Source organism: Lissotriton helveticus, chromosome 2_1 (assembly GCF_964261635.1).
Source record: "Lissotriton helveticus chromosome 2_1, aLisHel1.1, whole genome shotgun sequence".
NCBI classification, from domain to species: Eukaryota; Metazoa; Chordata; class Amphibia; order Caudata; family Salamandridae; genus Lissotriton; species Lissotriton helveticus.
The window spans coordinates 1,643,337,437-1,643,353,084 of NC_136059.1; the positions used below are offsets into that span (position 1 = coordinate 1,643,337,437).

At 41.1% G+C, this 15,648-nt stretch overlaps 1 protein-coding gene across 1 annotated transcript in view; it reads right to left on the reverse strand.

Annotated features, from left to right (window-relative positions):
• Window positions 1-15,648, reverse strand: part of HADH (hydroxyacyl-CoA dehydrogenase) — a 257,197-nt gene that overhangs the window by 94,489 nt on the left and 147,060 nt on the right. The window contains exon 5 of the mRNA XM_078676593.1: window positions 7,147-7,236. Coding sequence (XP_078532719.1) covers window positions 7,147-7,236 — 90 coding nt within the window. The remainder of the gene's footprint in view (window positions 1-7,146; window positions 7,237-15,648) is intronic.

The window sequence follows — 15,648 nt, forward strand, 5'->3', positions numbered from 1 at the left end:
TCCACTCCACTTTACTCCAGTATACAACATTTTAATCGACTCCATTCTACGCCACTTTCTACCCCTCCACTCAACAACACTCTGCACCACTCTATACCATAATACTCTATGCCCCGCTACATCACTCCGCTCTACACCACCTTACTCCACTCTACGACACACCATTCCACTCTACTAATCTAAGACACTGCACAACACTCTATGTCGCTCCATTACTCCACTCTACACCACTCTACTTAACGACACTCCACTCCACTCTATGCTGCTCCACTAGATGTCACTCTCTATGCCACAAACTTCTAGCAGACATGCTGGAGTACAACATGGCTAAAACACATTGGCAAAGCCAATAGCTCTTGATTAAGCGAGACCTATTGGCTTTGCCAGTACTTGTTACTTTAGGTACTTCAGTTTCCTGGGTCTAAGTGTGACTGATCAGAGGGACTGTCTCACCTTTACGGACTGATCAGAGGGACTGTCTCTCCACTCCCGCTTTAGTTCACAAGTGACCAAGAGCTGAAACGTCTGAAACAGCAGACTATTTTCTAAACACAAGCTACAAAAAACATAGTAAAACAACAAGAGAGAGCACACATTCCCAAAGAGGTGCTGCTTCAGGTTTTCAAACCAGGCAAGTCATTTAACATGGCCCTTGAATGCGTAATATACATAATGTGCTGGAGGCAAAAGTGAATAATTATACAATGGCTGTCTAAACAGCAGACAGTAAAAAGTTTTTATTGGTGCTTAAAATAGATGAAAATTAATACTCAACTCAATTAAACCCATTTACTGCAATCTGAAGAATGACTGTTTGAGATGGTCCTGCAGGAATTAAGTCTCCTACCCAAGGATCACACGTAGGTCTCGACAGTGGGTGCAAAACCCACTGAGCTTTTCATACAGGATTGGATCTTGTTATTGAAATTTAGACATCCATCTCTGTAATAAATGTTTGAGTCCACTGAACAGTCCACAAGGATACAAAGTGTGATTCCTGAATCCGCCGAGGGTGCCTTGAACCACTGAGCTACACTAAGAGCTAATACACTAATGGGGGCTGTAATATGACTTAGCAGCCCCATCATAATTGCAGGTTACCAAGTTTCACCCAGGGAATTAATGTTAAAAGCAGGTGAACTCTCGGGGAGAGAATTAAGAACTCCCAGTAAAAACCGCTGCAATATTTCAGATTCTGCAGGTAATTTATAATTTCCTAGTGGAATATCAGTGGATGATTCTTCAGCACCAGAGTTACTAGCACCCCAGGTATTGGTAACACACAGGGAGGGGCACAGTTTCTAGGGATAAATATCAGGCCCTCAACAAGAGAATCTAGGTGTTGCACTTCCAACATTACTTATGGATAGAAAAGGAAAGTAAATATTCTTAACTCTTTCAACATGTAATTGAAAGAAATTATATCAAAACGCTCCTTGATTCGAGGGCAATTTTAAAAATGAACAGGTTTTGTCATTGAAAAAGACACATTTGACAAAGATTTTAATCACCATAATAGTAAATCTTGGTCCTTTACAAATAATAATTGAAGAGTAAGTCTGACATTGAAGGGGGCTGTCTACATTAGGATCATAGCCCAGTGTAGTGACCTAACCAGAAATGACTTGACACCCTTCTCTCTCTCTCTCTCTCGAAGATCTGGGCCCACCTGAAGATGCAGGCTTTCATAACCTTGTTAGTTGGTCTTAGAATCAATATCCCGGTCCTTACAACCTGAACAGTCTCAGTATCTTATGTGATCGTCAGAGTCCCTGGGATACATTTATGATCTTCATCATGATCGTCATGATGATGTGGTCTGAGGGGAGAATATCATGGACTTTCACGGCACATGATCATTTCTGACATCATGGTCTTCAAGATATGATCGTCTGGCAGCATATTGTGCGATGACAGTCTTCTCGGATCATGAACCCTGCTCTTCTGCCGTTGTACTTTTTCTTTTGGTCATGTCTGGCATCATGATACTCTTGAGAGTCCTCTGGGTTTATGAACATAGAAGTCCTCTCTTGAGATTGGTGTTTACTTCTACATGTCAAAAATCGGTCTTACTGTCATTAAACTCTCTAGACGTAAAGAACCTCTGGCCTGGTGGATGCAATGGCTTACTGTAAAACTGAGTAACTTTCTCGACATTGAGGGACATATACAAGTGCCAGAAGACTCCAATGGGTCTACTTGAGGTATTAGAGGAGAAGGGGTGGGGGGTTGATGAATGTCGCTAGAAGCACAGCTCCCAGAGTGTCAGTTTTCTGCAGTGGTCCTCCATATGAGCAAGAAGCTAGTAATTTTCCCTTCGTAGTGATCATCCTTAAAGAAAGAACAAGAATTCCACATGTAGTAAAAATGCTCAAAGAACTGAGTAAAATTCAGATAAAATCTCTACATGTCTCTCGGAAAACAAAACCAAGACACAGTTTACAACTTTATGTGAAGCAAAAAAAAAAGTGAAAGGAATTTTAGAAGAAAAAAAATAGATGAGCTCTCCATTCTGAGGGTAGGGTTTTTTTAGCGCATACTTAGTATAAAGACTCTTCTTCATGTAAGATAACAGTCAAGAGACTTCATCTAAGACGTCTTAAGGCATGTGCAGAGTGGGCTCTGGCCCAGGGCCCCATCCGCTCAGGGGGGCCCTTGAGAGAGCCAGCTCTTTTCTGCAGAGTCTAACTCGGATGACCCTGAATAATTCATAAACAATTGTTTTTAAATATGTATCAATTAATTACTTTAATTAATGCAGCGAGTTTGAGTTTAATTAATTTTAATGTGTGTGGTGTGTGAAACACATTTTGCAGAGAAATGTTTTATGATTCATGCAACCTCCATAAAAAAGTTCTTTTAGATCAGAACAGAACCTCACATATAGGAAGTGGGAGGGTGTAGCAGAGATTATTTGCAGTAATATTAGTGCACTGATGCACGGTTATAACATTGAAACCAAGCCACTATCCTTGAATATTAGATGTAACCACATTTAGCATATGAACTAGTGCACAGGTGCACTGCCAGTTACCTGGCCAAAGAGGGCATGCAAGAGTTGAAATTGAATCAAATTCAAAGCTGTTCTGAACACGAGGCTCCTAAAATACATATGGTCCCAGGCCTCCAAAATCCTTAAGATATCCCAGTAAGTTGAGTTCCTTAAACATGTGGGTGTTTTTCAGTGAGAAGAATGCGCACTGAATAGAGACCGTTACTGCCTGTTCATTCATCTACTATTGTAATAACTGCCAATTAAAACTCACTATAGGACTTGCAACTCAATGACAGGAAATGGTTTAAGCCTGTGAATCTATGGAAGATCCAATGATGGTGAATCACAACTAATGGAAATTAACTTGTTTCTAATATCTCAAGGGGTGACATTAATTTATAAAGTCCTTGAAGATCTACTGCCACCCATCACTACTGAGCCCCTATGGCATTCTTACTGGTTGATGAAAGTGACAGGTATGTTAGTGCACTATGCCTATGTGACTATCAGGCAGGCACAAGGCTGCTGCGTTCGGGTTGGTAGTTATGAAAAACAATAGGTCCTTCAAACAATTAAAAGTGAAAAAACAATGAATATAGACCAGAATTAGTACTATATTGAATTTAAGATGTCCAGCCGGACACTTTAATTTAATAATTTCAAAAGCGATTGTTTGCGATAAATCAGAACGTAATTGAGTGGGGGACAGTCCTGTATCCTTCAAGAACAACACATAAAGACAATCACAAATAAACAAACATTTTTTTTCAGGCAAAACAAAGAAAGCTTTTCGCCAATGCAAAATAGTGGGGGCAAGATTTTAGAAGTAAACAGTAATGCACTTGCTTTAAAAAATGAGTTTAACGTGCATGCTGTTTAGAGTCAACGACGTTTCGATCTATCACTAGATACATAGATCATCATCAGGACAAGAGAGATTAGCAAGCCTAAAAATACTCTGCCACAATGGCGAACGCTGGGTCGGCAGGATCCAGGGTTGAAGGAAGTTGTCTGTGCGTGCTAATCATGTTGGAGGTGGTTGAAATCCATTTCGGATGTGAACGGTAAACAGGTAATTTACAGCGCCAGCGGTATCTAGGGAGGGCGTCCGTGGGTTAGCAGTTTGCCAAACGAAGGAAAGGCGGTTTACTTGCCGATCGCAAGAACTTGCCGGTTGTTCCTGTGGCACGTCTGGAGCAGGATCGCTAGTCGATTCGGGTTGCTTTCATCAGCAAGGAAGAAAGTACACAAACACCTCACATACATGAAGGCTGGGAAGTGGTGATTGTATTGATATAACGATAATAAAGGGGAGTGAAAAAGGTAGCATTGTCTACTGCAAAGGGCAAAATAAAGATGTTGGGACGATATAAATTCTCACACCCCAAAAGCATGTAGCACAAACTTTCATTGTAGAATCAACGCTCAAGCGGCTTTTAGGTTATGGTCAAGTGACCGAACTGGGTCAGGATACAAGGTAAACAAAATTCAATGACAGGGGACATCTTAAAGCCTTTGTAAACAAAGAACATGACAGCCACCATCATAGCTGGGTTTTGGCTACAGCTTATCGAAGAGGGCAAAGGCTCCCTGCCACGACAACAGTGCTAATGCCAGCTCAACACTGATACACTGCCGTTCTGGTCAGCGTCAACCGAGAATAACGTTTTGGTGGCGCTAGAACACATATTCTGAAATGCTGGAAGAGAAAGCTTTTAAAGTAGTGCTGCTCCACATTAGAACAGATATTTCCCAATTAAGTGCACGTCGTAAGTGCCTTTGGAAACAGCTTTGGAAGAAATTGGTATAAAAATCGCCGAATGGAAAAACTCACTACGTTTAAAACTCAATTAGGATGATTTTAAATGCTGCTGAAATGTCGCCTTAGGAAATAACATGTACACCATGTCAGTGAATGCACCATGTTTGTGAATGTACCATGCTAGAATGTAAATAAACTGTGCAAAGAATGTTATTACTTATTGTAATAATTCAAAATGTCTTTAGGATTTCTTTCGAATGTTTCATCAATAAATGCGTGTTTTTAAAAAATGTTGTACCAGGCAGCCTTACTGAAGCCTAAATAGTAATAACAAGGCCTAAAGCCTTCTTCGATTCTTGCCTGCTTAGCATGATGTCATCTTAGAAATGTGCTGACTAAAACCAATGCTCTATCAACTTGTCACCCCATGTTAGATCATTGAAATGGAAAACAAATAGACTATTAGATTCATATAGAATAAATGGTGACATAGACTTTATAAAGTGTTGCTTTTGAATAAATTAGATATTTGCTTTTCCGTTTCGGACTAGCTTGCCTACACAATGCGTTTATAGAGCATCCTTAGCTTAGGTAAGAGTTCCCAAACTTACAAAATGTGGTTAGAAATCAGCATGAGCAAGCACAGAGTTACATAAAGAAACCCCATTAATCTAACTAAAGGACCTACTCTATGCAGAACCCATGAAGAGTTCCATTAGGAAAAGAGCTTGAGAGAGTTAGGAACTACTCATAAAGAGTAGTTCTGGAAACTCAGCCGAGTCTCCTACAGTTGCAGTACCAACCATATTCTAAGAAAATGATCTGTGCAGTAGCATCACAAAAATAAGTCACTTCAAGAATAGCTAAAGGAAACAACTCTACATAATGAGGAGTCTAAGGACAGGGGAGAATCCAGCCGCGTAACCACTGGACAAGGCAAAGGAATAAGAGGTGTGGCGCTACTAACTAGCTAGGAACACTCGTGAATATAAGTTTTCTGAAATTGCATCATTATACAAGGGTGTCTTCATTTGTTGACCAATAAGAATCGTCCGTTTGATGGTGTTGTCCGTCATGCGATGCATCCTCTTCCAATTCCCACAGTCTGCACTCTCGTCTCCAGGTTTAATGCAAATTGTATTATATTCATTACATGAATTACCCTCATGTCTCAACATTGACTCATACAAAACTCTAAAAGTTGTTGTTAAATTTGATATTTGTTTCCAGGCTCTAAATCTAAAACAGTGAATGAGATCCATTGACCTCTCCAGAGCCCCAAGGATTCTCCAGGGAGCTATTGTAAGTGAATGTATTTAACTGTACCATCTTGGTAAGTCTTGGGCACTCGCAGGAGCCAACCCTAAACATAGATCACAAGTACTGGAATCAAGCATCGCTTAATGCAGCGAAAATACTCACAAGGTGCTATCGAAAAATACTTATTTTAATTACACTATTTTAACACATTATATTTCCCTTTAAAATGTCTATTAATTCATAGCTTTTGGTGACTATATGAACAATGGTGCGTGCAGGTCTTTGTTCTATGATACAAGTTACAGACAAGAGTGATTCATCTCACCAGTGGACTGCTCATGGACAGCAGTTTCAATTTACAGAAAGTAATTCAAGTTTAAAATAAATAAATTGTAGAGAAATAAAACAATACAACTCTCTAACTCAAACAAATTGTTGTTCTGTATTTATTCAGCAATGATGTTGTCATCAGGAATTAATTCAGTAGAATAATTGTATTAGTTCCTTGGATATTTAATTATCTCACAGGTCATATTATGTCTCTTTATCTTAAGTTATTTCTTGGCTTTCTTTAACAATTCATTCAGTCAAGAAACAAGCATGCTTAACAATCTCTAGATATTAATGCGAAGATGGTTATCCAAGTAGGGAATGAATGAATATAATGAATAATTTTACAGAATGAATTTAAACTTTAGAGCGGGAATACAGACTATGATGAGATCCATAAATATGTAAACAGAGGTTAAGTTCACAGTACACAATGGACTGCAGATACAAAAAGGGCTCATTAAAGTGCTAATTAAAGTACTAACAACAACAATTTGTTCTTGCAGTAGGACGTAATGACAATATTTCTTTAACAAACTATAAAATGACCATAGTTCATCATAGAAAACCTAAGAATGTTTCAGTAATAACATACATTTAAAAAGGCTTTTTGTCACAACAGAGTGCTAAACCATGACTGCCACTAACAGCATGTGATAAATACAGTCATGAATTTGTAAAGCTGAAATATCATACAGCAGAACCAAGGTTTGGCAAGCCAAACATTACTTCATTATCTTCTTACAGAACATGTCTTACATGGGCAAAGGGAATATTCATAAACATAGGAATTCTTTACCTGGCAAGCTACTGGGTGCTTTCCCAACTCTTTCACAAAATCTGTGAGGGAATCTGCTGTTGCCTGGCTTGTCATAGGAGTCCGGACAACCTACAAAATATAGAAAAATCATGCCCTTAACCATTAAGCTTTTTTAGAAACTCAACATACAACCTTTCACATAAACACTTGTACTTTGTTACACATACATAAAGGCATTTTTACAAAAATCTAAATAAAACAATACATGCAGGTGGAAAGAAGCTGGCAACAGTGAAATTTCAAAGTAATAGCGTCTCTGAATAGCAAGTTTTAAATGAATAATAAAGTACCCATTGCTTTTTAGACACATTTACTCTTTAAAGAGTGGTACATCTTTTAATATGCTCAAACAACATTTTCACAGAAGTGATACCAGTTCTGCGGCATTGTATCTCTCGCATATTCATGTATTTAAATCATTCCAGCCGTGATGTGTTGAATTTATAGTTCGGTAGTATGAACTGGGCACATTTACTATAGGCTTAATTATGGCCCATCCACATTATTGTATAGCACTATATCATTTATAGGGGGTTGTTCACACTGTGTGGGGTGCTGGTGCACTTACTCCCACAGAAAGCTACATCGAGTAGGGAGTGTGGTTGGAGGGATGTTGGTCTTGTTTTGAGCCTATGTGGGAAGACTTGATGCATTCAACACTGTGCACGGTCACCGAGATGTGGTTAACCTGTTTTGAAACGCAGCACCTGTTGGTGTAATGGGTGAGGATATGTGAGAAACAGAAGCTCAAATAGTATAATTGGAATAAGCACTAAAATATATTGCCAGCTGTACACCCTGAGTCTAAGTAAGCATTGGGGCAGCAGGATACTGTGTACGCGAACCCCAAAAATTGTAGAAATCAGAGTAGACCCAGCAATTCACATAGCAACATACGCCAAGCAGAGATGTTGTTAAATGAGTAAAAGGATGCCAAAAGGGTAAGAATGGGAAGTGGGGACATATGCTGTAGCCATGAACTTTTTTATGTTATATTGTTTTAAAGGCAGGGATACTGCTGAATGTTTATCAAATACACCCCATGAAGCGGAAGAGGAATCAAGGCTGGCAATCAGAGCAGAAACTCCGGTTAGGCCAAGGGAAGTCAAGATTTAAAGCAATGCTTCAGGCCCCAAGCCCCTATCAAGCTCTTGAAGCCTCCCGAAGGCAGACGGGAACCAGTCGTGCAAGTCTTAGTCAGGTCATGTCTCCCACCCTAAACAGACTGGCGCCCTGCACATGTGAAAGAGGGAGACAAAGCACCAGCTAGGCTGCTGCTCTGACAGTGGAAGAACGAATCGGTCTGTCTCATGTTACCTTGAAGTCCTTACTCCTTACACACAAGCCCAATACTTTTATTAGATCCCAGAGACCCTTGTTCTTTTTAGGCAACATCCTGACCTTCTATAATCTTCTTCCAGAACAAAGTACGCTTTCCTTATTAGTAGTGAATGAGATTTCAGGGTAAAAATGAAACAATGTGGGGGCCAACAGTTAAAGCGGACCGGCAGCCGTGAGGGGAACGGCTTTCCTGCTATCTGCCACGCCGTGAGGGAAACGGCCAGACCAACGCGAACTACCCTTCCCAGCTGCCCCAGGGAGGCGAGCAGCATTTGCGTCACCAGTGCGCGCGGAGGCGCTTAAATAAACGGAGCGCCTCTCGCCCCGCGAGTCGCGCGCGGGATCATCGCGGGAGAAGCCCGGGACAAGGGCGGGGCAGTCTGTGGCAGTCCGGGGCTGGACGAGGCTGGGCTGGGCCATAGACCCTGGCCCAAGGAAATCGACGTCTACTCCAACCCCATCTATCAAAGTCACAGTGAGATTCTAATTACTTATGCTTGTGAACAACGGTTGTAAATTGTATTGCTACATATATTTCCTAACTGATAGCCGGGGTGCAATATATCTGAACCAATTCGGGATTGTCTTACAGTAGGTAGCAACATGTCATCCCTAAGTGCTCCACCCGTCCTTGGTACTTGGGATAACTACTTAGTAAAAGTGGTTAAGAAAATTAACACCTAAAGACGACAGTCCTTAGGGCTAAGCAGTGAATCTCTGCCATCTATCACGTGTTCCTCTTCTCCGATGGCACTGGGCCAAGATGACCGTAGTATTAGTGATAACAATGATCCTCTTGTTTTGGATTTGCCTGAACCCGTTGAGTTGGACTTGGAGGTTTTATCGGACTCTATAGCACAGCATCCTCCAACCCCTGCTCCCAGAGTGGTTAGAACATGCAGAAAAACTCAGTTGAAACGCATGGGTACCCGTTCAACAAGAAATAAAGCAGTCACACCCACTACACGCATTAAAAATTTAGAAAAGGTAGATGATGCACTAGTAGGACCTAGCATCATTAAATTGGATGATGAACAGCTTAATCATTGGTGGGCCTTATTGATCTAAAGATAAAGGGCATCATAAAACCTTTAGTGGCTAAACTGGACCGGATGTCCGCTGAAATAAAAAGACTGGGGGGCCTCTTGGATAAACATAAGGGAGCACCAGGTGAGCTTGAGGGCGCGCCTGTCTTAGGCAAGGACAGTAGTGAAAGTCCGGTCACACCTTTAGTATGTACTGCTGTACCCATAGAACCTTTGGCTCCTGTAGAGAATTCCCCAAATACAGCTTTAAACATTCCTATTCAGGTCCCAAAAGCGACTGGTGCTACCTTGGGGGTGAAACAGGGTCCCAAGGTCCCAGAAGGGAGATTAGGCCCACACTTACAGCCCTTCAAGAAGAGAGAGCCTGCTTTAAACCTACCAGTTGAGGCATGCCCCCACACCATTATTCTCGCGAATGTTCAGAAAATTAAGGAGGGTCAAAATGAACACTGGTCTTCGATAAAAAATAAAACACTCTTCTATCTGTCTAGTAAAACCGATTTGGGAGAATACCTGGAAGATAATATTTTGATGGTTAGAAGGGTCCCTTGGTTGGGCAATACTAAAAAAAAGCCTAGAGGGGGACTGTGTGGTTGTAAGCATTAGATTCCCAAGGTTGGTTGAGGACATACTGAGACAGGCGGGGTCAACCAGAATTGTAAAAGATTATGTAAATCTTCTCCCCCTGGGCTTCTTCTATCCACCATCTCAGACCAGGCAAGTGAATAGTAATTTAGGTAAAGGGAGATTGCCCTATGACTTTGCGGTCCCCGTCCTAAATAGATTTGATATCTTTTCAAACTTGGGTGATAATGAATGACTAGGTAGCCAAAAAACCAATCTTGCACCTCTTGTCGCGATTAATGTCCCTGATGCTGTGACAACGGTAGAACCTATAGGTTCCAGGGATTTCAACATATCCATAACGGTAGAAACTCCAGGTTATCAAGACCGTTCTTTAAAATTAATGACCTGGAACATAGCTTGTCTTAAAAATAAGATAAATGACCCAGCATGGAGAGAGTCTATTAGTATGTATGATATAATAGGCCTTCAGGAAACGTGGGACACGGGTGACATCTTGAGCCTGGATGGGTACGCGTGTTACCACATACCTGCGGTCAAATCTAATATGGGGAGGGCGAAGGGTGGCTTGGTCACCCTAATTGCAGCTACTATCCAAGGGGTATACACCCAACTATACACCGGATCACGGAATATCCTGGCTGTACAAATCTGTTTAAATGGGGTGGGAGGGATTTTAATTGGTAATTTTTATAATTCGTATGACAGAGTTACCACGACCGAGCACCTGGGCATATTAAATCTGTTTTTGGAAAATTATAAGGAGGCAAACGATAGCCATTGTTTCCTCATAGTTATGGGAGACTTCAATATCCATGGATGTCCGGACGAGTGTTCGTCCTAAGATCTATTTGGCCCTGTTGAACAGGGAACGTTCATTTTGAACATTCTGAACAGGGCGGTCTCCTCGAGACAATCCTGGCAGACAACGGTTTGATGCTCCCAACATTGAGGGATAAGGAGATACCCACATTTAAGGGGAATGGCTGTCATTCATTTATTGATTATATTTTTATTAGTCTAACTCTGGGGGATAGGATTCTGGAATATTCGCCTGCGTGGTCACACTTTAGCGACCACAATCCAGTAGTTCTGAGTGTCGGATTTGGTCTTGAAGTCCACAACAGCGCCAAATAGAACGGACAACTCGGACATTCGTCCGACAGATCAGGCTCGCAGACTCAGATGGAGCAGGGTCATATCGGGAGACTTCCATTCTAATCTATTATCCACAGTAGGATCTGAGTTGGACACCTGTTTGAATCTGGAGGCAGAGGATGAGGAAGTTTTAGCGGCTTACTCAACTATCTGTGCCCAGGTTTCATCAGATCTTAGTCTAACAGGGAAAGCTAAAGCACCTGCTGAACGAGGGTGGTTTGATCACAACTGCTCAGAAGCTAACCAAAAATTAAAAGCTGCCCTAAATTACAAACCAGTAAATAGGGCCTTGGTGGCCCTATTAAGGAAAAGCTATAAGAAAGCCCTGGACATAAGAAGACGGGAGATTAGGGAAGCTGCCTGGGAAGACCTAACCTCAGTAGACGTGCTCAGGAACAGTGCCAAATTCTGGGCCGTCGTTAATAAACCTTTTTGCAGGACTCTTGTAATGACCACTTAGATTGTGGCATCCAGGAACAGGCGTGGCGCTTTCATTTTAAGTCAGTCTATGAAGGGGAAAATTGTGGGGAGGGGAGTATAGCGACCCCTTTCTTAAATCCCTATACTTTAAAGGTATCTGAGCTAGAGGTAGCAGAGGCGATCAGGAAGATGACCAATAATAAGGCTCCGGGTCCCGATGGCGTCCCTGCTGACCTTTTTAAATCAGATGTCAAGACCTGGGCTAGAATTTTAGTCAATGTTTTTAATAGGGTTTGCATGGCAGATATTCCGGACACTTGGTCCAAATCTGTCATTGTACCCATTTTTAAGAAAGGGAACAGGGGGGACCCAAGTTGTTACCGCCCCATTTCCCTTATCGACGCCGCAGTAAAAGTGCTAGGGCGAGTGGTCCTTGGTAGATTAACAACTTGGTTGGAGGACACAGAAACCCTTTCTTGCTTACAATATGGGTTCAGGAAAGGTCGAGGCACAGTAGATCAGTGCCTCAACCTTTACCTGTTAATAGGGAAATACACCATTGCTAAACGGGGCACCTTGTACTTAGCATTTATGGACCTTTCCTCGGCCTTTGATCGAGTGAATAGGTCCAAGCTTTGGGAATTGCTTCTCAAGTTAGGAGTTGACAAAAACATTGTGTATTTTCTTGCTGATCTACATAGGGACCTTACAGCCACAGTTGGGTACGACCGTTTGGGAAATAGCACAGGTAAGATCGCGATCATTAATGGTGTTAGGCAGGGCTGTATCCTGGCCCCCTTACTTTTCACTCTTTACATTAATGATCTAGGGGTCGCCCTAACTGAGGCATGTAAAGACTTACCAAGGGTTGGTAAATTCCCCATTCCGGCATTATTGTATGCCGATGACGCTGCATTAATAGCACGCACAGCTGTGGGGTTGCAATGTCTTTTAAATTCATTTTCTAGTTTTATGAAGGGACAGAATCTAAGTGTAAATTTTCCTAAATCTCATGTAATGATTGTGGGGAGTAAAACCAAAAGAATTAAGACCATGATTTGCGAAGAAAATGTCTTATCCAGGGTGACAAGATTTCCCTACTTGGGGGTAATTTTTGATGATAACTCTACCTGGTTACCCCAGCTGGTTGCCAAACGAAATGCGTTTGCCAGGTCTATCCTGGCAGTACGGGATTTTGCTCTTAAATTGGGTGTGAAGCCTATGGAAGCGGCGTTGAAAATTTATGATGCTAAATGCACTGCTATAGCGATGTATGGAGCCGACTTGTGGGGGTTAAAAAATGTTAAGGCCTTGCAGGTGACTGAGGACAAATTTCTGAAATCCTTGCTATGTGTCCCACAGTCTACTCCGGGATATATCGTTCATCAAGAGTGTGGAGTTGATTACCTGGAGGATCGCATTGCTTTAGCACCGCTATTGAAGTGGATTTCTATATGGCTGAACCCTGAATTAGAGTTGAACCATGACATTTTGAGGGACTGTCTATCTTTGGACCATGGACAATCTATTCCCTGGCTGAATTATATTCAAAAACTGGCAGCGAAATTGGGACGACCGGAACTGTATCATTCACCGAACAAACTGTTGAAAGGGGACATCAAATGGGCGAAAAACACATATAAACAGTTGGCATCTCTGGATAGAGAAGAAAAAGAACTACGTAAACCAACTGTTAAGGCCCACCAATTGTTAATCACCACTGATGGTATAGAACCCTATTTGAGTCTCGTCAACAATATGAACCATCGATTTTTATTGACTAAATTTAGATTGAACAAATTCCACCTTCTCCTTACTGATCGTTCAGGATGGACTAAAGACTCGGAGCTGGAGATTTGTTCTTGTGACGGTTTCTCAACTAAAGACACTATGCATTTTATCTTTTTTTGTAAGCATTTGTGTCTTATTCGCAAAAAAATAATTATTCCCCTTATCAAGGACAAGGGCTTCAGACAAGTTAAGCCTGCCCTTTTATATTTACAGTTGTTGTCTACTACATGGGAGATCTTCAATGTAGCAAATTTTTTAACAATTGCTTTAAGACTGAAGAGGAAAATTACCTGGACATATTGCACATAGTGGTATATTTAGCCCCTAGGACTTTGCATCTTGTTTAATCTTTTTTTAATTGGCTTTTTGCCGGTTTTTATCTTCTTAATTATAATATTTATAATGTACATTTTATCTGCACATGATTTTGTTGTGATTAGGTCTGTAATCTAATGTATTATTTTTAATCAAGGTCTTGACTTCGATGAATTTCGTAGTACACTTTTATGGTTTTTGCAACAAACTGAATAAAGTATTTTTGACTGACTGAAACAATGTGGAGGAAAGGGGACTTATCCTGATTTTATTGCGTTGACTAGGACAGCAGCATGGTACTGACTCGGTAGTTCTCAGGCTTGTGAGCCTTGCAATAAACACCTTTAATGTAGGTCTAAAACAGTTAAGTTTCCTTCTGATCTCTACTCTCTGGTCTCTTCCCACACATGCCCCCCCCAATTAACTCTAGCAAAAGGCAGCTGATCCAAAATAATGGAACACCATAGATATTCTTTCCTGTCCTAGACAACTAAAATTCAGACTCTCGTCATGCTGCATATAGCCAGCAATGTGTTGATTAAGTCTACAGGATACATCATTTCAAGTGTGTCCTCCAACAGTAGAGCATTTGCCTGCGTGTTCATTCAATAACTCTGGCTTTGAGCAATAGAGGGACAGCAAAGGTTAAAATACAAAATACCACTTGCTACTTCAAGGTTGGACACAATGTCTCAGGTTATCCTTATTGATTTCAGTGCATCTGGTCCTATTCTGCCTACTTTTCCCATTGTGAAGATATAATCCGTAATCTGCCTTTATCAACATTAAAATATTAAAGTACCCCCAAGCCCTTCCAGTCTGGATAAATCAGACTACTCACTACGGGCCCGATTCACAGAAATAACAAGACAAAATCCTAAACTTACTACCATTATGGTATTCACAGAAGGCACTTACTCATTTTGGTATTCACAGAAGGCACTTACTCATTTCGGTATTCACAGAAGTTAGGAGTCCTAACTTTAGGACTCCTAAATGCCTTCTGTGAATACCGAAAGTCTTAAAGTTAGGATATTTCTCAGTTTAGGAGTAGGTAGTAAGTGCCTTCTGTGAATACCAAAATGGTAGTAAGTTTAGGATTAAGTCTTACGTTAGTTCTGTGAATCAAGCCCAACCACTTAAAGGCTGATCACAATGTGTCAGGTCAAGCTAACCTTGCTGACTCTCCTGAGCATTTGCTCGCATCCCGGTGACTCGCAACATTGTAGAGAATTCACTCAGACCTACTTTTATAGACATTTAAAGTTTAAAAACACTAGGCCCTGGCTACTAGTAACTTTACGCACTTCTAATATTTGCAGCCAATTAGACAAATGTACTTTGAACAACTCTATGACCTCAAGAGGTCACCGTTTTTCACATTTTTAGGCACTGGTGTGTTAGGTATACAATACATTCTTCTACAGAGGGAGGATTGTAGCTTAAAGAAAATTATTAACAACAGTGAATACTACTCATGTTTTCTCGATTGATTTACTTGACTGTCTCGAGTCTCGAATCGGACAATATTTTTTCTCTGGACCCTTCTCTCACCAGTCAGTACCAATTAAATATACCTTTTTTTTTCCTGAGGAGTTGCAACTCTTTCATTGCATTCTTTAGATTCAGTACTTAGACTGCATCCGCCGGTGTAGGAAATGGTGGTCTTGATGCCTTGGGTGGGATATTAGGCAGAGAACTTAACATTCTGAGTGTGTAACCATTCGGAACAATATTTTGCACGCGTCTGTCTTTTGATATACTATGCCATACCACAAAACTGTTTAAGAGCAGAAGCAGAGTTAGGAGGTCTTTGAAAAGTGGG